Source organism: Hoplias malabaricus, chromosome 15 (genome assembly GCF_029633855.1).
Source record: "Hoplias malabaricus isolate fHopMal1 chromosome 15, fHopMal1.hap1, whole genome shotgun sequence".
NCBI lineage: Eukaryota > Metazoa > Chordata > Actinopteri > Characiformes > Erythrinidae > Hoplias > Hoplias malabaricus.
This window is the reverse complement of record NC_089814.1, coordinates 22,404,272-22,427,365: the sequence shown is the minus strand read 5'-3', so window position 1 is coordinate 22,427,365 and position 23,094 is coordinate 22,404,272. Positions and strand designations below refer to the sequence as shown.

The 23,094-nt window shown below is 38.9% G+C and overlaps 1 protein-coding gene across 1 annotated transcript in view; it reads left to right on the top strand.

Annotated features, from left to right (window-relative positions):
- Nucleotides 1-1,409: 1,409 nt before the first annotated feature.
- The window catches only part of LOC136668388 (short transient receptor potential channel 5-like), a 44,403-nt gene continuing 22,718 nt past the window's right edge, over nt 1,410-23,094 (top strand). Inside the window, exons 1-5 of the mRNA XM_066645881.1 lie at nt 1,410-1,796; nt 6,846-7,367; nt 17,337-17,673; nt 18,238-18,377; nt 18,463-18,785. Coding sequence (XP_066501978.1) covers nt 1,410-1,796; nt 6,846-7,367; nt 17,337-17,673; nt 18,238-18,377; nt 18,463-18,785 — 1,709 coding nt within the window. The remainder of the gene's footprint in view (nt 1,797-6,845; nt 7,368-17,336; nt 17,674-18,237; nt 18,378-18,462; nt 18,786-23,094) is intronic.

Here is a 23,094-nt window from a genome sequence, read left to right as displayed (position 1 = left end):
AAAAAATACCAGCTCATGCATGAGCAGGTCCTCAAAAAACCTTTTGAATATCACTTTGACAGCGCAGCTCCAGTCAAGTATTTTTGCTGTGTTTCTGCACTCGATTCCATGTCCCCAGGTAGAAAGAAATCACATGGTTGGGATTTGGTGGAGCTCCCCACTCCTGGCATCCATTTGAAGTCAGGCAGTCATTATGAATATGCATGGTCTTCCTGAGGTCATTGTGAGACAGGAAGAGACCTGTGGAGGAATATGGTGTCCCTCCGCGTGAGAGGATGATGAAGGAGGAGGCAAGTTTGCTACACAGATCTGCGGCCAAGAGTGTGCTTTCATTGTTCTGTGAATCTCTTAGGGGTGGAGAAAGACAGAGGGCCAGCAAGCTTAGCGGGATCAAGCACAGAGCTCCATCAAACGTTTATCCATCTGACTATTTTACCCTTGTAGGGGTTGATGCACTCTCAGAAAAACTGTGGTCACTCTGGTGGTATTTTGTGCCTTTAGTTTGGAAACTTTATTCCACTATGTTCCAGTTGTTCATTTTTAAATTGTATTGATTTCACACACTTTTTTAACTCCAGGTTTTTGATTGTTTCAGTATTTGAATATATTACATTCTGAAAATTTATAAATAATTCCCTATCCTTCTGTAAAATGAATGTATTGAATTTTTACATTTACATTTGCAGCATTTAACAGATGCTCTTGCTCACAATGCTTTTGCTCTTGATCATTCTTGCTCACAAAGAAACTCCAGTATGAGAAACATCCATTTATATTAACTAACTTGGGTTTCTCTGGTCAAAGAGTATATTCTGTGAAAGTCAGCAAGAAAAAATGACATGTCTCCTCCAGACTACATTTTAATACACACATCTTAGAAACAGTAATGAATGATTACTGTTTATTTGCTAAAATCAACAATTTGGGGAACGGAATATAAAATGTGGCCTATGTAAATGTTATGGCACATTTTATAATCCACCACCACCCCACCCCGGATTATTAGACTCTATAAAAATGTAAAAAAAAAATGTAGACAATGTTGAGACTCATTTGTATTTAGAAAATCAAAAATACAGGTAATTTGACCAGAGCATTTCAACTTTTTACATACAACTATATATAGCTGTATATACAATCTTAAAAATAAATGTGCTACAAAAGTTTCTTTGAGTGATGCCATAGAAGAACCACTTAAGGTAATTTCACAATATTGTCCTGTGGAGAGAAATGGGGTGTCAATGAAACTCTTCAATTTCAGAAGTATCTATTTATTTACCAGGTATTCTGTGGTTCAGCACTTATTATGAAATCCTTTTTTATCCCATGCTTTTGAAATCTAACAGTCTGTTCACTTACCCTCTCTCTAGCTGTCTGTGACCTTGTGAAGCCTGTATCAGTGAGTCCTCATGAACCCCATGGCACAGCTTTACTATAAGAAGGCGAGCTACTCGCCGTACCGTGACCGCATCCCACTGCAGATTGTGCGGGCAGAGGCCGAGCTTTCGGCCGAGGAGCGGGCCTATCTAACCGCTGTAGAGAAAGGCGACTATGCTGGGGTCAAGATGGCACTTCAAGAAGCTGAGATCTACTACAACATCAACATCAACTGTCTGGACCCCTTGGGCCGCAGTGCGCTCCTTATTGCCATTGAGAATGAGAACCTTGAGGTAATGGAGCTGCTGCTGAATCATGGCATCCACATGGGTGACGCACTGCTCTACGCTATACGCAAGGAGGTGGTGGGGGCAGTGGAGCTACTGCTGTCCCACAGGAAGCCCAGCGGAGAGAAGCAGGTGAGGAATGGCATGTGTTAATGTGCAATTGCAGTTACACTCGTATGTGAATGTTTGAAATCTTCAAGTTAAATTAATTGAATTTCTAAGGTAAAAAGCTCAAACCCTTTTGCCCCACAATATTGTAAACCCAGAAAATGAGAATAAGTTCTGTAAATAGTTCAAAATCCTGACTTGATGTTAAAAAGATGAAGCTCAATTTCAAACAAAACAGAATGAAACAAAATCTTTTCTAGAACTCTGGCCAAGAATGAATCTTTTGAAGTAGACTGAAATTTACACAATACGCCCACATTCAGGTTTGGCTTCTTTAAGAAGTGCTGTAACACTACCTACTTAAACAGCCAAGGACTACCTGAGGCTCAGCGTGCATTTATAATTGATAAAGCATCGTAGCCTTATGTTGCAAAGCCAGCCTCAAAAAGCCATGATGGAAGAACATTGACAGCAGTAGTGAAATATTTCATGTGAGCAGCAATTACTCTGAGAAAGGAACAGTTTCAGATTTCTCTAAGACAGCAATATGTGGATAGTACACAAAAGCCTCAGTGACAGGGAACAATTAAAAAATTTCAATCCTGCATACAAAGATATTTAATGTCTGGTTTGAGATGCTTCAAAGATCATTTTTAGCAGGACATTTAGTACTTTAGCAGATGTACTGTAATGTATTAGTGTTATTTAAAACTATATTTGGGAAAATATTTATTATGAACATGAACATCTATTTTTTTTCAAGTGTTATTACACAAGGTACCACAAAATAGTGCCTCAGTATTCAACCCTAATGCACTGTAGACAATGAACAAACACACCCAGACTGGCAGGGAGCTATTCCAGTGCCTGGGAAGCAATTGGAGTTAGGTGCTTTGCTCCACGGTCATGAATATTTAAGTAGGAATTGGTGCTCTTCCTCCATTCCCAGGTTTCCTGGCATTCAATGGAATCAAACTGTTGACCTCTCAGTCACAATTTGGCTTCCCCATTGATTAGACTACAGCTGCCCACTGTTATTATGCTCTTGCATTTCTGTCCGTTTCTTGCTGTCCTAGAAAACATGATGAAAAATCTCAGACGACACTTACAGCTTATCTTTTCTCCCTCAATGCTCAGCCATTCAGCATTCATGTCATCATTGTCTCTCCAAAACCCAATCCCCAACTCCAACCCCTACTGCAGTAAAAGTCCCTAATCTTCTAGAAAAATAGTCTGTCTGGATTTCATTGTATTCAGCCATGAAAATGAGTAAAATTGAAAATCAGCATTTGACCAAAGAGAACACAAATTTAGCATAGTTATATACAGTAGGAAGAATATAATTCCTTACAGAGGGTGGGACAGGCACTGGCTGGAAAAGCTGACCAGCCCTCTGGCTGAGCTCATAATCATAATACAGTCAGTCTGTGAGCACAGCAGGAGAAAAATGAAAAAGTGTAAAGCAGTATCTGAGGGCTCCTCCACCCTCAAAAAAAATGAACTAGAATAAAATTTTCTCCTCTGTGAAAGTGGAACACTGGACAGTGCTTTTTGAGACACTCCAAATCAATTTGCTTGCCTTTCCTTCTCAAGTCTTTTTTTCCCCTCACAATTATGGTAATATACAGTGCTTCTGGCAGATGTCCTGAAATTCATTTGCAAGGCTCTTTAAAGTCAAGCGAAAGGCCCAGAGATCAGGGCGAATATCATAAAGTAGCCTTTGAAGTCACTGAAAAATGGAAACCGCTATACTCTTTGACTGAGTATTCAGATATCAAAGTCCTACAGAGGTGCCACAAACGTACAGTACTGAATGTGAATTGAAAAAAGAGAATTCAATGTACTGAATACTCAGATATGTTATTTTATGGCGGAGTAGGAAAGTGAAACTGCTAGCAACAAAGGCTCTCTCAAAGCATTCAACTTTTACTATAATTAAAAAATTTGGAATCACAAAAATACCTTTGTTCATTTATATGCAAAAGTTAAGACAAAACTTATCAAAACAAAAATCAAGAATCTGGGGTTTGTTAATTCTGTTGAACTAACAAAGGTAGTTTTTAACAACCTACTTAGCTGTATTTTGTATTTATGAACATTTTTATAATTTAATATCAGAAGTACACTGTAAAAAAAGAAAAACACTGGGACATAGACATGTTTACTACTGTGCTTCATCACTTTTCATTTTAGTTAAAAAGTTAAAATTTGCAAACTGAAGATACAACAAATTTGTGCCCATTCACTCTTGATAACCCACTTTGATACTGGACCTGAGCAGCTCAAAATTCTGCTGTCACCATCAACATTTTTTTCTTCATGATGTGCCACTAGAGACAGATCTGGACTGCAGGCAAATCAAGCAAAGACACAATATGTTTACAAAAGTGACATTATTGTAGCATGTGCAGAATTAGGTAATGTCTTGCTGAAATAACCATGGACTTCCCAGGAAAAGATATTGTCCTATGATTATTATTATTATTATTATTATTATTATTATTATTGAGCTTTATCCAGGAATTCATTATAAAGGTCTTCTTTAATAAAGTAAAGAAATTTAGTAAAAAAAAAAGTTAAATTGCCTTGATGGCGAATCAACAAACAACTGTGGTCATAAACAAATAAATTGCTATTGAGTCACACTCACGTTTTGAAGAGAGACCAGTTTTATTACAACTCATATAAAATTCTATACATTTTACACTGTTCAGTCTTCAGATATTTAATTTTAGGTACAAGAGTTCCAGAATAAAGAGTTTTGTGAAGTTTACCAATGTCGTACTGACCAGATCGCTAGATGCTCTCTCTACACTGCTCTGGCAGCTCCAGGTTTCTGTACAGGAATGTGCACAAAATTAATCATTGCCCTATTCACTGTATACTTCACTACATAATGAGCAATGGAGTTAATACAGTAGGGGGCCATTTGGAACATGCCTTACCTTGTGTATGATAAGTATGTTGGGGTGACCATGAGTGGGAGACATGTCTCTCTCCACAATCCCTCTGCTTCCAGAGACAGAGCAACAGGATACATGGTTCTTCCTCCGCGGTACCTTGGCTCCCAGAGACAGAGCTGTGGGAGTCACAGCACTCTCTACGCAGGTCTTCTGCTCCCAGAGACAGAGCAGCAGCAATTCTCTCTCCCCGCAGTTCTTCAGCTCAGCAGATCACACACATCAGAATGAGCTGTGAATGTGCAAACAGTGCTGCCAAAGACACCTTTTTACGTGTAATGTATTCCTTTTAATTAACTCCTGAGATAACAGACGTGTGGTGTCACACTTAACAAGCACATAAGCTATATGCGTGAATGTCAGCGTATGCGCTGTCTAAATCAGGCAGGTCGCGCACATCGGTAGTGACACCTTAACATGAGATTTTATGAGAGCGGTCTCCTCCATCTTGAAATTGCCCCAAAAAATAGGTGAGACTATATGGAACAAAGCCTAACGCTGATTGGACTGTGATAGAGGCGGGACAAACCATCTGGCAAAGTTTAGTTAATATAGAGCCATGGGTTTTTACTGTTTTTGAATGAAAGAAACATATGTCCTCCCTTTTCCTTTTACAGGTGTGTCGCCCTATAGCCCAAATGAACGAACCGCCCCACTATATATAGAAAAAATTAAATATTATAAATAAAAAATCAAATGGTACACTGTTTGCTTAAATATTTGAATGCATATGTTTTTTTTTGTTTATTTTTATTGTTTTGTTTTCTTTTTTTTATCATCAGTTGCATCAGAGTACAGCCCTGTTTCCAAAAATAACACAGGCAAAAATGACTTTATGAAACACTCTATGGATTTCAACAACCTGCCAATATCCGTATATAATTTCCAGGATTAAGTGTTGATATTTGTCCCCAAACATAACAAATATTAATAAAAATACATACATATAGCATTTATAATTCTTTCAAGTTATAAAACTAAATTAGTTTAACTACATAAATTGAAAAATATTAAATAAATGGGGACCATTTAATTAAAAATAAATATGTTTTTAAATGTGTCCATAATCCATATATTAAACATCCTAAATTTTTTCTATCCATTGTGTTACAGTGGGGGGCTGCAGCTTCAGCCAGGAGACTGTGATTATTTTCTTAGCAAATTAGCACATTGTTGGTTCTTTGCCCTCTTTGTGGGGCACATTCGCAGCTCATTCTTATAATGTCCTTTCACCATGTATGTGGTGAGTCATCACTGGAGAGGGCATAATTAAAAACTTTATTTAGTATTGGTACCAGAAGCATTTGTAGAAATCCCCTGGGAATCTGTCCTTGGAGATTTATTGTTTTTTAGGTTTGAATGGATATTTTCAATAGAAAATTGGAAATTGATCCTAGATTTTCATTAACTGGTAGGCAAACATTCATCGGTCTTCTGACAGAAGGATTTTGAGGACCGACTGATTGAATGAACATTAGTAAAGTAAGGTACAAATGGTGGATGATTAAATCTGGATCAGCATTGTCACTTCAAAGGTACTGGAGGGTGCTTGATCACTCAAACAACTAAACTACTGTCAGAAATATGGGCAGCTTAAAGGTAATTAGAAGGAGTAAATGGATACTTGAAAATATTCTGTCATTTTTTAGGCATTTTATTTAATAATTTTGCTACAAATCATAAGTCCCACTTCGGGTGACTGTCGTGAGGGGTTTGGTGTGTTCTCCCCGTGTATGTGTGGGTGGGTTTCCTCCGGGTGCTCTGGTTTCCTCCCACGGTCCAAAAACACACGTTGGTAGGTGGATTTGCGACTCAAAAGTGTCCATAGGTGTGAGTGTGTGAGAAAATACGTGAGTGTGTGTCACCCTGTGAAGGACTGGCGCCCCCTCCAGGGTGTGTTCCTGCCTTTTGCCTGGTGATTCCGGGCTCCGGACCCACCTCGACCCTGAACTGGATAAGAGGTTGCAGACAGTGAATGAAAGGATGAACTACAAGCCATGTTTCCAGACATCTTTTATGGAACAGTGTTTGTATCAGGTTAGAAACCTGTTTTGACAAAAGCAATAAAAATCACATACATATAGACTTTACCCTTTTCTCTTCTCATTATTAGGTTCCTGCTCTGATGATGGACACACAGTTTTCAGAGTTCACTCCAGACATTACCCCGATCATGCTGGCTGCCCACACTAACAACTATGAAATCATCAAGCTCTTGGTACAACGCAAGGTAACCATCCCCCGGCCTCACCAGATCCGCTGTGACTGCGTGGAGTGTGTGTCCAGTTCAGAAGTGGACAGCTTGAGGCACTCCCGCTCTCGGCTAAACATCTACAAAACCCTTGCTAGCCCTTCTCTTATTGCTTTGTCCAGTGAGGACCCCATTCTCACAGCATTTCGATTAGGCTGGGAGCTGAAGGAACTTAGTAAAGTGGAGAATGAGTTCCGGCAGGAGTATGATGAGCTTTCACAGCAGTGCAAGCTATTTGCCAAGGACCTGCTGGACCAAGCACGCAGTTCCCGTGAACTGGAGATTATCCTCAACCACCGTGATGACCACAGTGAGGAGCTGGACCCTCGGGAATGCAGAGACCTGGCAAAGCTCAAGTTGGCTATTAAGTATCACCAGAAGGAGGTAAGCAGTCTTTGGGATCTAGAGGGATAACACTATAATGATATTTTATAATTGTTGTGATAAATTTTGCTATTGGGATTAATAATCATATCATGGATCCATTTAAAGAACACTTCCTATTTGGAACATTTTTATCATTACAGAGAGAGTATAATTACTTCTGTTTAATTAGATTTAGACCAGTACAGAATGGGAAATGTTGAATGAAAACCATTGTACCATCAGTTTTTTTAATGAGAAAACAGCTGCAGTGCATCAATGTATAATTATATTATATTCTTCTTGAAAATTGCTTTCAGTATTGTGATATGACATTTTAACCATATTACACAGCAAATTCACCAGTGTTAAATCAACACTGTTAGTGTTAAATTAACACTGAGAGTATTGACAATTTTACAATTTTACACAAATGATGTTGATTCAACACTGGTGAATTTGCCGTGTACCTTCCCTTAGTGGAATCTTTAATGGATGGGTATAAAAAAGGTCCTATAAATAGTGTTTTAAAAAAGATGAAACATGAAATTGCTTCACTCCTCAGATATGACGGTATAAGAGAGGGTTTTTAAAAGGTTGTTGGTGGCTGATGAAATAGAGTGAAAGGGGTGAAACAAAACTAAATTGTTCAATAGGTACACTTTTGCTGGAATTAGTGTTGTTAGAGGAAAGCTGAAATACATACTGTAAACTTCTGTCATATTTTGCTTGACCGTAAGAGAAAACTGGGTTCATGTACTGAATAAATCAACAGCTATACATAAGTACTATATATTTATTGTTTGCAGAATTCTAAAGAGAGCACTTTCATTTTACTAGGTTCATAATAAGTTCATAATCTCATAACTAGTTCATAACTAGGTTCATAATCTCTACAAAGTCATTTTACACTCATTGTCAATTAAGAATTTTTCTGCCTTTCAAAAATCCACCAACAAAAGGCATCAAATTTGACAAAGTGGATGTTTTGCTATAATGGCCTGGTTAGTGTGGTTTCAAGTGCAATAATACAGTCACCCCAACAGTGACTTTTAGCGTCTTGCTGCACTTCATCTTGAGGCATTATTGAACTCAAGCTGACTTTTGTCACGATTTCATGAATTCAACACCAAGTGCCATGGAGTAGCAGAGACTACTCATGTACGACCCTGCTCGGTTCTTATTGGTACACAGCAAATTCACCAGTGTTAAATCAACACCATTAGTGTAAAAATGTAAACTGTGTAATCTGCACATATACCATTTACACTACAGAGGTGCAACGTGATTTGCTATTCGCCTTAACTGTGGAGACAGGCAGTCATTATGCATACAGACATCCCATCCTCAAAAAACTCATTTGCAGAGAGGTAGCAATAAGACCCCCACCCCCACAACCCTGAAACAGAGCAAAGAAAATTGCCTGCGAAAGAACATAAAAATACAAAAATACAAATTTTACTTGCACACATATATTTTCCTTTTCTTACTATTTTATTGGCTGTCATGATATTAGTGACACTTCTGTTTCTTTTGCTAACTTTCCTTGTGGCTGTGATGTGTCTCACTTGGTGGCATTTTTGCCAGGTGTCTCAAACTAACAGCACTCAGGGTCAATGAATTTGTTGATTTTGCAAGACACCTGATTATATGTTTGTCTTATGTAATACTTTGTTTAGTGATTTTGTCTGTATATGTAAACAAATTTAGAATCAATATGCAGAAAATGCGTGCTTAATATATATTATTATTTTAGTAGATCAGAGATAGTAGCTCCTTTAATTAACATTAGCAATGTTAACGAATGAGTGAACATTGTTAAACACACCTCAACGTGTCTTTTACAACCATTAACCCACCATGAGCAATAGAGAAGTTAATTTTTTAAACAACGCAAAGAGCAACACCATCATTATACTTGCCTCCCATTATGCAGACATACACTTTTAAGTAGATGTGTTTTTAAAAATGTGTTTTACAATTTTATTTAACAATCGGCCATAGTGCTGCATGACTCTAAATTGATGGCTAGTGAGAAAGAGAATTAGACTGTTAAGCCCTGTGTGTCTTTTTCTGGCTGTGAACAAAACATTACAGCATTTTGTAGTAGTGTCCAAAAGAATAGCGGGCAATTTCCAGTGCTCTCAAACTATCCCACAATGCACAGCAAAAGATGGTATACAACCAATGTACACTAGTTGACACTAGTGGATAGTGGAAACCCATAATACACTGCGCTGTTTGGTAAAACCTGTAAGAGGTAGTGTCTGAAATTGTCCTCCTGAATTCAATTCTTTATAAAAGTGCAGTTTATAGTGAGTAGTATAGGGATCTGTGCATAGGGAGTCATTTTGGACACAGCATCTCTCTCACTTTAGCACTCAATGGCACATTCTCAATTTACAGTTCATTTCTGGGAGCCTGTATAATATGTGGAGTCAGGGAGCCCCTGTAAAAGTACGAGAGATTCCTGGAACTTCTGGGAGATGTGTGATGTCTGTGCATGGAGGTTTGCAAGAATGAGAATTGTGCCATGCACTTAAATTTGAGCCTTTAAAAATGTAATGCAAAGTTTTAATGTGTAGCAGTGTTAAATGTTAAATGTAAAGATATCACCAGCTTTTACTGAAAATAAATGACATCCAGCTGCTGCACATCACATTCCTGCAAGTGCAAATGCAGGGATTGGACCTCTACATTCCCAAAGCAAAAAATATCAGTCCAGACATAAAAAAAATAGTAGCAAGAAACAGTCTCTATACAATGAGTGTGGTACAAAACACCTCAAGCTGGTATGCTGATTGTGACTATAGAGTCTGCTCAATTCTGAGTTCTTTGCTGTATGTTTAGATTGTCAGTTAGTGGCATGGCACTCTTGTAGCTTCCTCTATTCAGAATATACACACACTTAACTTGCTGCCACTTAACTGAAAAGAAACTGCTCCTGTGGTTGACACTGCACAATGCTTTTCTGCTCTTCAGTAGGTATTTTTCATGTCTTACGGTCCAAGGCCAAAAGTCCCGAACAGACCATTGTACCGACATGGCGATTCCAAATGGTCACCTGAATGCTTGATAAAGAGAGCGATAGAAATCTAGTAAAACCAGGCAAGGACAAATGGAGTACTGAGAGCATTCATTTGCACTCAATTTTATTGCACCATTCTTTTCAGTGAGGTCAGCTTTTTGCACTCTGCACTTCAATGGAAATCAGTTTGCTTTGTAGGCATATTCACACATACTGTAATAGATTACCTGTGAATTACAAAAGCTGTAATATCTACCAACCTTACAACTGTAAGGCAGCCATGGAACTCAATGTTATGCTCTTAATAATTGTTAGTCCACAGAACAAATACTAAAGAAAACATTGAAACAGTATGTGTGGATCAAACACAGCTGTCCTGTGGGAATTTTTAAAGCATCTCCAATCACTGACACACCTACCTCGTTGGTCCACCTTGTAAATGTAAATTCAGAAACAGTAGCTCATCAGTTGTTGCACAGTTTGTGTTGATCATCCTCTAGTCCTTCATCAGCGGACACAGGTCGTTGCCCACAGGACGCTGTTGGCTGGATGTTTTTGGTTGGTGGACTATTTTCAGTCCAGCACTGACACTGAGGACTTCCAAAAGGAAAAGTTCCAGAAGCACTGCTGTGTCTGATCCACTGAGAATGATCCACCACCCAAATCATACCTGCTCTGTGAGGGTCCTACCCATTGAAGAACAGAGTGAAAGGGGGCACACAATGTATGCAGAGCAAAAGATGGACACCAGTCTGTAATTGTAGAACTACAAAGTGATCCTGTGGACAATGGAACAGAGAGAATAAATAATGAGTGTAGAAACAAGGAGGTGGTCATTATGTTATGATGAATTGGTGTACTGTTAGTATTCATACCAGTCTCCAGCACCTAAAGAGTGCAGAATAATTATCTGGCAAAAATGAAGTTGGGGATTCACTCATGTGTGTGGATATTCACTCCACTGTTTAGCTGCAGAAGACAAGATTCATATCTTAATTAATGTACTTAATGTAAAGTATATTGAGCCATTGTAAATGCATGTGATGTGAACTATGCAGTAGTTTTGTTTGGGAGTGTGTGTGTGTGTGTGTGTGTGTGTGTGTGTGTGCTGAGCAATCGTTATGGACATATAGCCCTCTCATTTCTCTAAGCTATTTAATGTGAGGAATATTGGTCTACACTTCTTATGACAGTTTCTTAAAAACAACTTTGTGGCAGCCCTCTGGTGCTGTCAGTTCATACACCATCCACAGATTTACAATCAGTTGATAAACAGGCCAGTCTATCACACACTCACTCAGTCACTTGCACGATTTTACAGTCAGTCAACCTTCCAAGAGTGTTTTTGGTTTGGAAAAACACAGGGTTGAACTCAACCGCAGAACACTGGGGCTGTGTAACTGTGACACCACATGTTGTGCCTTCATACTGCCCTTCAACCAATTGATCACAAATTTGGTTTTGAATATGAGCCTTATTTCGTTGACTTGCAACTGCACATCACTTTCCTGTCCATTAACTCACCAGGGAAAAGCCCTCAGGGAATAAAGTGCTAAAGAGTTTACAGCTGTGTTTACACTGAAAAATGTGAAGTAGAGAATTAGATCCACTTCTGATGCTCTCTGTCCTCTCACGTGACTTGTGGAGAACATTTAAAGGATCTTACAGAAGAGTTTTATCTATTTCATCAGACTGGGGATGTTAATAAACTGAGAGCAGGACAGAAGAGTTAGATTAGTGATGAGAATTGCAATTAATTTTACCAAACCGGTTCTCATAAATGAAATTATCATCCAAGTCATGTTATTTTTGGAGACAAATGACTCAGTGGCATCCAGCTGATTTGATTTTCAAATAATTTCCTGATACATGTGTTTATTCAAAGAGGTAATGCCTCATTATATGATGTTTGTGTCATTCAACCCCTTTATTGAAAAGAGCAACTTTAAAAGAACCAGTAGTTTATGAATCAGGGATCATTATTTCATTGCTGCTCTTACTCTACATAAGAATAAACAGAGCATCATGAGTGGATTTACTGCTCTTTTCCATGATCAATGTAAACACAACACACAAAATGTGGTGGCACAATAGGTAGCTCCAGGATCCTGGGATTGTGGGTTCCAACCCTGCTGCAGGTCACTCTCAGTGCAGTGTTTTCTCCCTGTGTCTGCATGGGTTTCCTCCAGGAGTCAACTATTTTGAAACATGGGTAGGTGGATGTGGCTGTGTGAAATTGTTCAAGAGTGTGTGAGTGCCTGGATTGGAATGGATTGACTAGTGCTTTGTATAGGGTGTGTTCCTGACTTGTGCCCAGTAATTCCAGGTAACGTTTGAATGAATGAAGCTGTTGCAGATTCTAAATGGATGAATGAATTAAAGTAATCATTGCTGTTAAATCCTTAGCCATGTTGTTGAGGAAATTCTGAGCAGAAGCCTTTCCATGACTGACCATGGAAATAAAAATGTAATCTGGATTTTAATGTACATTTTGAAGCAGAAAAAGTGGTGAGGAAATTAAATTGGGCTCATATTTTTAATACCAAGTTTTTGATCAAATTTGAAAATGGGATTGCATGTATTTTTTGCCTGATGTTGTTCAAGATGTTTTTGCCTAGACTGACCGAGTGACAGATTGAATAACCTTGATGAAACACGAATGTGCAAAGACCAGCAGAGATGAGGGCATATTCAGTGCATAATAGCTAAGAGTTAATGCGTGTCCTTCCATGAAATGTTATTGTAATTAAGCTGGACAAAATCTTTGTGATTTCAAACTTCTTATGCTTGGATGACAACTTCATTTGCATGTTACAATCGTCTGTCAAGTCTGGTCAGTGCTCCTGAATCATCTGCTCACAATACACAATATGATGTGACATGGGTGCTTACACAGTACATGAAATGCAACTCGAGGTTTCTTCAGAGATATGAGGTACACTACTTTCTCACTGCAGAAAACCATTTCCAACTGTGTATGTTATTTAGTATTTTGTGGCACATAAATGATAGTATACAAGACATTACTTGTGCAGTCAGTGTCTTCACACTCACATAACCATTCATTCATTGTCTGAAATGGCTTATCCAATTCAGGGTTGCGGTGGGTCCAGAGCCTACCCAGAATCACTGGGCGCAAGGTGGAAACACAACCTGGAGGGGGACACATACACTCCACTCTCACTCACACCTACGGACACTTTTAAGTAGCCAATCCACCTACAAACGTGTTTTTGGACCATGGAAGGCAGTGGCAGATGCTGGTCTATCAAGGAGGGGAAGCTCAATTTCGGCCTGCATCATAAAATGTGTCGGTTTATTTATACGTAAATTCTACCCTCTGTTCCTTTTCAAGAAAATGATCTGTGACCTTGACGTACCAACAAAGCGTCTTTTCCAGGAACTTGACTAGTGTCCTCTCAATGGCCAGCAGAGCTAGGCTGCTTAAACGGCATTGGCTCATGTGAAGTGTGTCCACCTGTGAGTGCTTTGTGATGGTGGAGGGGCTCAGCAGCACCCGCTGGTCAGAAACTGCAATAGAAGTCAGAAAGAGTAATAGAAGTCAGTCTCCAAACACAAGCAGCTACAAAAAACCCCACTAGAAATAAAAGCTTGATTTGTCGCTAGTTGTTTTTAACAAAGAAAATGCCGCTGAGAGAATTAAGAAAGTCTCCGGTTCAACTCAGAACAGAATAAAATTTAATGCTCCCACGGATCTCCCAAGGATCGCTGATTCCCTCATTTCGCTGTCAATCAAAAAGGGATTCAGCCTCAGACAGATCATCCAATCATCATGCAGAAGCTGAGCGTCCAGGCCAGCCCACTGCCCCATAGACCCCCAGAGACGCTAAGCGTCCGATGGGCGGGACAAAGCCCAGCATTTATCCAATGACTCGTCTCGTTTTGGTGCACTTTGCTGCTTCGCTATTGAACTCTGTGGACGCTCAGCGCCCACACTGTTTAAGTCACTGTGAACCTGCGCGAATGATTGAGAGGAAAGCCACGTCTTTACCAGCGATAAGAACCTGATTCTGAACAAAAGTTGAGCATGTTGTAGTGCATATTTATTCACTGACATGTACACACAACAGTATATATTTGATCATTTATTTTTTGACATTTTAGGGGAAGCTGAGCTTCCCTTGCAGTTTTAGAGCAATCGCCTCTGGTGGGAGGAAACCAGAGCACCCGGAGGAAACCCACGCAGACACGGGAAGAACACACCAACTCCTCACAGACAGTCACCCAGAGCGGGAAGGTCCCTGGAGCTATGTGAATGCGACACTACCTGCTGCACCACTATGCCACCTTGACATGTAGTTGACTACATAAAACTAACATATAACTACTAGGCTACTTTAAAATACAAGATATGGCACTGCTCAGAATGCAAGTTAAGTTTTATGATGTACAGGATCTTGGCCTTAGAAATGTTTTTCTAATTAAATTCCCCAAGCACTAAACTCTTTATCAAACATGAAATCTTCAGACAGCTTGTGTGCTAAGATATAAGGTAAGGACTGCAAAATAGCAGAAGCATTATCTCATTTTTGTAGCTTGCCCCTAGACACCATCCACATTTCGAGGCTAACGAAAGCCCAGTCACTGCCAGAGGCCTTTCCCAAGGGGAGATATGAATCACCATTTTAAAATGTCCAGGTTTATTTTATTTTTATTTTTTTTTTATTTATCATTATACTTATATAGCGTCTTTCTAGGTACCCAAGGATACTTTACAATCAACACTGCTCAGAACACCATTCCATTCAACACTCAATCCACACACACACTGGTGAGACGCGGCAGCCAAATGCACACAGTGTACTTAAGAGTACTCCAGAGTGGGCATAACACTATAGGGCTTGCCCTCAGTCAACCCCATGGTGTCCTGTAATACTTCAGCCCACTCTGAGCCCTCAGCCCACTCTCAGTTTGCCTATTTCTTGCCCATATGAGTTTAGACTGGTTGAAACAACATGCTATCATTGCTGACCTCATGGACATCCTCGCAGTGTCGATACATACTAGACCTCCCTCTCCCTAGCCTCCTCTTCCAGCTCTTCTGGTGGGATACCGAGGCTTTCCCAGGCCAGTAGAGACATATAATCTCTTCGGCATCTTCTGGGACTTCCCTGGGGTTTTTCCTTGTGTTCTGAGTATTCTTGATGTTCATGGTCTTTGTATTATTGTTGCTCTTTGTACTGTTTCTGCCTTTGTCTGGGTCTTTGGAATTTTCGTGTGTCTTGTTCAGTGTGACTTGGCCCTTTTTATCTCCATTCAGCTTTAGTTTCTGTATACTCCTGCCCGATCTCGTGTTGTTTGTATCTATTCCTTGTCTGTATTCTTGCTTCTTTTTCTTTCTGTAGTGTTTAGTCACCTCTGTTTCATTGCACTAGTAGAATATATAGCATTCGATTTCTCCATGGACTTGTGTGACTTAACCTGGCACTGTGCAAACAAATCCCTCCTGGCTCTGTGTGGTGCATGCCAGTAAGATTTTTTGTCCCACTTGTGTCTGCGCTAACGGCATGTCATGTTATAATCTTGCGCTGCAGTTGATCTCCACAAGCTGCACAAGTCAGAGATGGCACAATGACTTGTTTAATCCTCATTGGTTACAAGTTTCGTTGTCATATTTAATGTTTGTTTCTCAAAATGCAAATAGATCCTTCTATAGTTTTTTTTATTTTAATTATGATATTAATGATATGCTTTGAGATCTGGCAGGACTCATGTTCTGTGCAGGTGGCTACTTTCCAACTGCTATTTTCTCCCTTCCCCTCCAATGTGCAAACAGCTACTCTCATTTACCACCAAGCTGAGGTGGAATTCATCTCGAACAAGCCTTAAATGTAATCAGCACATGTAGCTTTCCGTGGTTAACCCATGCATACACTGCTCTTAAGTTGGAAATTGAGGCTAGTGTGTGGGCACAGCCTCTGGATTTTAAAGAGGGCCTCAGGCACGGATTTTCTGAATGACAACTACCACCCGTCACACCCCTCAAATATTACAGCTGAAGGTCAGAAGCTCCAATAATGCTATTTGGGACAGCTCTAAATATAATAACTAATAAATATTAAATGGCTAATTTGTTGTTTGGTGTGGGAAGTATTTCACAAAAGAAAGTTTGATGTTACTGTGTATTTTCATGGTACTTGTTTGAAAAACCCATCTTCAGCAGTAAATCTGAAGTAAAGAAAAAGGGATTTGTGTTCTTAAAGGGCCTATCTATGGTGGGTACGGTGCCCCCCTGAGTCACATCACAACAACATTTACAAAGAAAACAAAAGGTCAGAACACAACCGCATTAAGGAGAACACAAATACATTTCCAAAAAAGCATATACAGTGCCCCTTGTGTCCGTGGGCATTTCCAGTGTGACCTATTCTCCAATACAGCGGGGGTTTTTTTCAATGTATTTGTGTTCTTATTAATGCTGTTGTGTTCTGAGCTTTGTAAATGTTGTTGTGATGTGACTCAGGGGGCCACCGTACCCATCTGTGTGGCTCTGTAAAGAACTGTTTCATGTCTTGGAGATGTTATGTTCCAACAAATACGACTTGAACATAATTTGGATAAAGGTTATTTATTTCTATCTACTCATATGTCTATATCTTTCTTTCGTCCACTTTTCTAGTATTTTTGAATAGGACAATTTATATTTTCGGATGGAATATGAACGAAGTAAACAATTGTGATTAATTGCAGAGAATTATTAATTTATTCATTTATTCAGTGTCAATAACCTCTTATGAAATTTAGGATCACAGTGGGTCCAGAGCCTACTCTGGGTTACTGGGCGCAAGACAGGAAACACACCCTGGACTTGACACCAGTCAAACACAAGGCACCACACACACACACAATTATGCATTTAATAACAATAGATATTTCAGTATGTTTTAAAGGTGCATATTTGAATTCTAGCAGTATTAATTGCCCATTCTCTCTTTTTCCAGTTTGTGGCTCAACCAAACTGCCAACAGCTCTTGGCCACGTTGTGGTATGATGGTTTCCCCGGGTGGAGAAGACGTCACTGGGTGGTGAAGTTGGTCACCTGCTTTATCATTGGCCTGATGTTCCCCGTCTTCTCCATCATTTACTTGCTAGCCCCTAAAAGCACGCTGGGCCTCTTCATCAAGAAACCCTTTATCAAGTTCATCTGTCACACAGCCTCATACCTGACCTTCCTTTTCCTGTTGCTCTTGGCCTCGCAGCACATAGTACGAACTGACCTCCATGTGCAAGGGCCACCACCCACCATTGTGGAGTGGATGATCCTACCTTGGGTACTTGGTAAGCATGTCCATATTTCTTGCTTTGGTGTGTCTGCATGTGCCTTTAGTCATCCAGAACAGAGAACTGTGAGTAACAGCTTGATGCTAATTTGACTACATTTCAAGTGATGGAGCGTCACAGTTCTCAAGCAATAAAGCCAGACTTTATGTGCCGATAAGATGGCTATAGCTTTATCACTCTGATGGAACAAATACTCACTCATTAATTATTGAGAAAGGTTTTTATTAATTTAAAGATGAATGCAAAGAAATGTACATTTCAAGCTCTATATCAGAATGAATTGATTTAATCAAAGCCCAGCCTGAATGTGCTGAGATTCACTGAGGTTTCTTGGTGGTGCCAAAGTTGATTCAAGCGTAGGCTTGAGGCATTTTATCTAAAAATCCTATTATTTCTGGACGCCAGGTGAATCAGAAAACTTTGAGACGGTAGACACAGTCTACTGAGACCTATCTTCAAGCAGATTGGCTTCAGTATTATCCTTGAATTTTAATCCCTTTCTTTCATGTTGATATGCCTTAATGTCTTAACATGGTGAATTTTGTGTTCTGATCTTTGCAGGCTTCATTTGGGCTGAGATCAAAGAGATGTGGGACGGAGGCTTTACTGAGTATGTACACGACTGGTGGAACCTGATGGACTTTGCTATGAACTCTCTTTACCTAGCCACTATATCCCTCAAAATGGTGGCCTATTTTAAAGTAAGCTTCTTTACCACACACAATTTTCAGATCATTTTTGTCTGCCGTTTAATCACATTTTCCTCTCTTCTTGGCATTAATACAGTACAACAGCTCTCGTCCTCGTGAGGAGTGGGAGATGTGGCATCCAACGCTGATTGCCGAGGCACTGTTTGCCATCGCAAACATCTTCAGTTCCCTGCGGCTCATCTCGCTCTTCACAGCCAACTCGCACCTGGGCCCTCTGCAAATCTCATTGGGGCGCATGCTCCTGGACATCCTTAAGTTCCTCTTCATCTACTGCTTGGTCCTGCTTGCTTTTGCCAATGGCCTCAATCAGCTCTATTTTTACTATGAGACTGAGGCAGCAGATGAGCCCAACCACTGCAAAGGGATCCGCTGTGAGAGGCAGAACAACGCCTTTTCCACGTGAGTGAAATCTGGGAACAGTGGAACCATTAAGGATATTTTAAACCCATTAGAGGGAACGTATACAGTTGTAATAAAAACACTTTTTATAAAATTCAAGAGATATTTCCTCAAAATTTGCAAGTGCTCCAGTCTGCACTGGAAACTGGTCTAATATGTTTATGAAGCCCCAGTGTCAGTAAACAGGTAAAAAAAAAAAAAAGGCTAGGTCAGACATGCTAGGCTTTCTCTCTCTCTGCTCATGGCACTTTAACAACAAAGAGCCCTCCAAAAGTTGGAAATCATGAAAAGAAATTATATTGCTTTATTCCTTTTCCTTAGCTTGGAAATATAGACTTATATATTGCCACATACAAACAACAGTTGTTTTTCTCCTTAGACATACTGTTCCACCTTAAAAGCAGAGCAGAACTGCAGTTCTCTACAGTTTTAGACTTTGCTTTTAAGTTACAGGATTAATATTCATTTGCATAATAATTTCACATCATTAATTCACTTAATTACTGTGTGCAATTCTGTTACTATATTGTGTGTCCCACAAATTGCACTCTTTCTGATTAGTGACTTCACTACTTTAAGCTACAGCTTGCCAATACAGTTTTCAGAGTTGCACACAACTCTTTAGATAAGCATTGCCAATATCACTCTGGAGCAGCAGTGTGTGAGCCTCAAGTCACTATGCACCAATGTTAAGTGTTCCGTAGAGGGGTGTAAAGCTTTATGAGCTATGTGGAAACATTGAATATTGAAATAAGAGTACTTAAAAATGCCATGGAGAGGTCATTTTTAAATAAAATAAAATTTATTACAATGTATACAATTCAAAATCTGCAATTTGGTGAGTACATTACTTTTGTATAAACATTTTATGTTGTATCACATTGCTTGTTGTTGTGTTGAAAGCACTTGCTAATGTTGTATATGTTCATATGGTCTGAGTAGAAAGACTAGTCCATGGCTAGTCTTTTTTCCCCATTTCTTTAGTCTAATAAGTAAATAAGTGCAAAATAGTGCTAGTTTTGTCTATACATTTAGTGTAAAATGGTGCATTTTCCTCCCAGACATGCAAACTAGAGCTGGAAGCTATGGCGAAAATTTATATCACAATATATTTCTTAATTTCAGTCAATAGGATATAATCTCGATATTGATACGAACAATAAAAAAGCCACGAAGAATCTGCCAAGAACTGAAAGAAATATGACATCACAGTCAAACAAATAACTCTTTGATTTGTCAAAATTAATATTTTTAAACTAACTTTAAAATTGAGGGCAGTGAAATGGGCAACACCTTGTAATGAACATAAATCAGTGACAGATGCTGTAAATAATATATACTGAAATATTGAAAATGTGTATAAAAATTATATCACTGCTACTGAAACATTTAATATTGCGATACTTATTGATATTAAATTATTGTCCAGCCCTAATGCAATCTAGGTAATTCCTGCTTCATAAGGCAGAGCACAGACTACAAATTGTCAAAACAAGTGCTATGACTTCAAACCACAAATAAACAAGACTTATATAAAGTCACATTTCTCTATTCATTTGAATAGGTATTAACAATTTTGCCCCATAGGCATTTATCCACTATAAAGAGCATTGAAACATTTTTACACTTGCCATAGGTCCATTACTGAAGGTTCCTGCCGTATGGTTTTTGATGCCTGCACAAGATTGAAGCCAGGAGGATTTTATAGTGCAGACCCCTTTTACAGAAAATTTGGGACACATCTAAAACTGCAATAAAACCTAAAAAACTGCAACTAATTGCTCAAGACCTGAGCTGCTCAACAATCTGCTTTTGCTGTTGTCTCATTCTCCTCTTCATGATGCGCTATACACCTTGAATAGGCCAGTCGAGCACACCCACTTTATGTCTGTGAAGACATGCTGTTGTAACTTGTGCAGAATGAAGCCTGGCATTGTCTTTCTGAAATAGTGTTCCTGGGGAAAGACATCTTGACAGCAACATACATCTCTGTAAAATACCAATATAAGCCTTCACATCAGGGGGTACCTTCATAAATCACCCATGCCATGGACACTGATGACCCCATGCCATCACAGACACTGGTTTTTGGTTTTTGCAATTTCCATTGGTAACAGTCTGGATGGTTTTTTTATCAGCTTTGGCACGTATAATCTGACATCCAACAAGATAAAATATGGACTCATCTGACCACAGAACACTCTCTGTTTCACTGTCTCATACCATCCCAGATGACTGCAGGCTGAGAGAACTTAGCGGTGTTTCTGCAAAAAATTAATATATAGCTCCCCCTTTGCACAATGCAGTTTCAGGGTGCATTTCTTGATGCAGCAGCAGGCTGTGTTAAGTGACAATGATTTTCCAAGGTACTCCCATTTCCATGTGTTATCAGGCAATACCACCTGAGGTCACAAACATTTTATTGTTTCCCACATTTGTCAAATTAGTTTTTCATTTCATTTAATTTTTATTGCGTTTTTGGAAAGTGTCCCAACTTTGGCGTAAATGGGGTTTGTAATGAATGTTTTTTTTTGTTTGTTTTTGTTTTCGTGATTTAGCAAATTCGTTTCATTTTGAGGTGAAGATAAAATCACCTAACGCTGTTATATTTAATGCACAAGCATGTACAACTTAATCGTAGATTAATGTTATGTTTGTTATTATTGAAATTATTATTTTGCAAGTAGTGCCCTATGTTTCCATTAAGCAAACAGCTATTGCTGAAATTATTGTTATTTATCACAGCTTCCACTGAACAGTGCTTTTTATCCTTCATATTTTCACACTCTGCAGTTATGAATGTAATCTGTGTGGATCCTTAGGATTAAGGAGGTTAAATGTGTATTACATGGTTTACGGACCTGTTGATGTCATTAATCACTCCAGTTGTGATAATCATTTGCAGGTTTATTTAACAGTTTTTAACAATTTACAGTGTAATTTAACACAATACTTAAAGCGAGGTACATGAAAATCAGTACAGTGAGCTGAACAAGTCCAAAACAAAACCGAGAATCTGGTAAAACATATTTAAGAAACAGATAGCTCATAATTGCACAAATAGCTAAAAAAAAAATAGGTCTACTTTCCAACTATAAAGATAAAACAGAGAGCTTAAAAGAACGGTTTGTAATATTTTTCTATCCTAAAATTACAGCTTCAAAATTGTGATGCTTCACTGAGCTGTAATAGGGAGAAAATAACCTCTGTCAATGCTAATCTCAGCTCAGCAATGTAGAAACAGCAATTTTGGAGGAGGATAGGCACGTTTTTCCCATGTGTTCCCACTCCTCGTTGCATTTTTTGTATTTTCTGCAATGTCCCTGTTTTTTCCTTTGTTTAAACTTTTTTATTTATTCTGTCACGTCCAAACCAATGTCTGAGGAAATCTCTGGCAGTAAATTAGCTGCTGTCTGCAGTCTCCGTAGTGTGGAGGAGTTCATATTTTTGGACTTCCTCAGTTCAACTTGATCCATGTTTATCTGACTACGGACCAATCACAGTCATTGTGGTCTGAATCAATGGACGCGTAGTTAGTTATATTTCTGGAGATGTGCGAGTCAGGCTAGAGCTTTGGGTTCAGTTTGATTAGTGACCTATGGCATAGGTTCAATGCAGAATCATATATTGGGTTTAATACTCGTGTGACAGCGACCTCTGTTGGTTTGGAGGGTAAACACCTTCTGTGTATGTGACAGTTGATCTAACATTCATTGTAATAAATCATTGGCTATTTCTGTTGTGTTCATCAGTGTCAAACAGATTAATGACATTCCATCCTAAAGACCGGGGAACCAAAAGTGACACTAGAGTCTTTTCACATACAATATGTTGATCAAGCACAAGTCTTGTTACAAAAATTATAATATCACATTAGAACCATGATAAATTATGGTACATTTATTTTCGATGCTTACGTACATTTGAAGGAAAATAATTTTGTACTTTTACTCAAGTGGAGGTCTAAATCGAGGACTTCTACTTTTACTGGACTAACGTTTTACACTGAGTATCTGTACTTTAACTCAAGTACATTTGTCCGCCACTGAAAATCAGCAACAAAAACAGCACTAGCTTAATCTATATTTTTAATGTTTGTTTTTATGTCTGCATGACTTTGTTTGCAATGTAATAGTAAGTGAGTTGTAAAACAAAATGTTCCTTTTGTTTCATGTCTTGTATCAAGAAGAGTCATTTAGAATGGTTTGATTCAAAAAGGCAGCAGTAGTGTTATTGAAATTGTGCCTCATCCATCACCTCTTTATATGACAATATTCACCTCTAGGTACTGCAACAACAGCATGCTCAA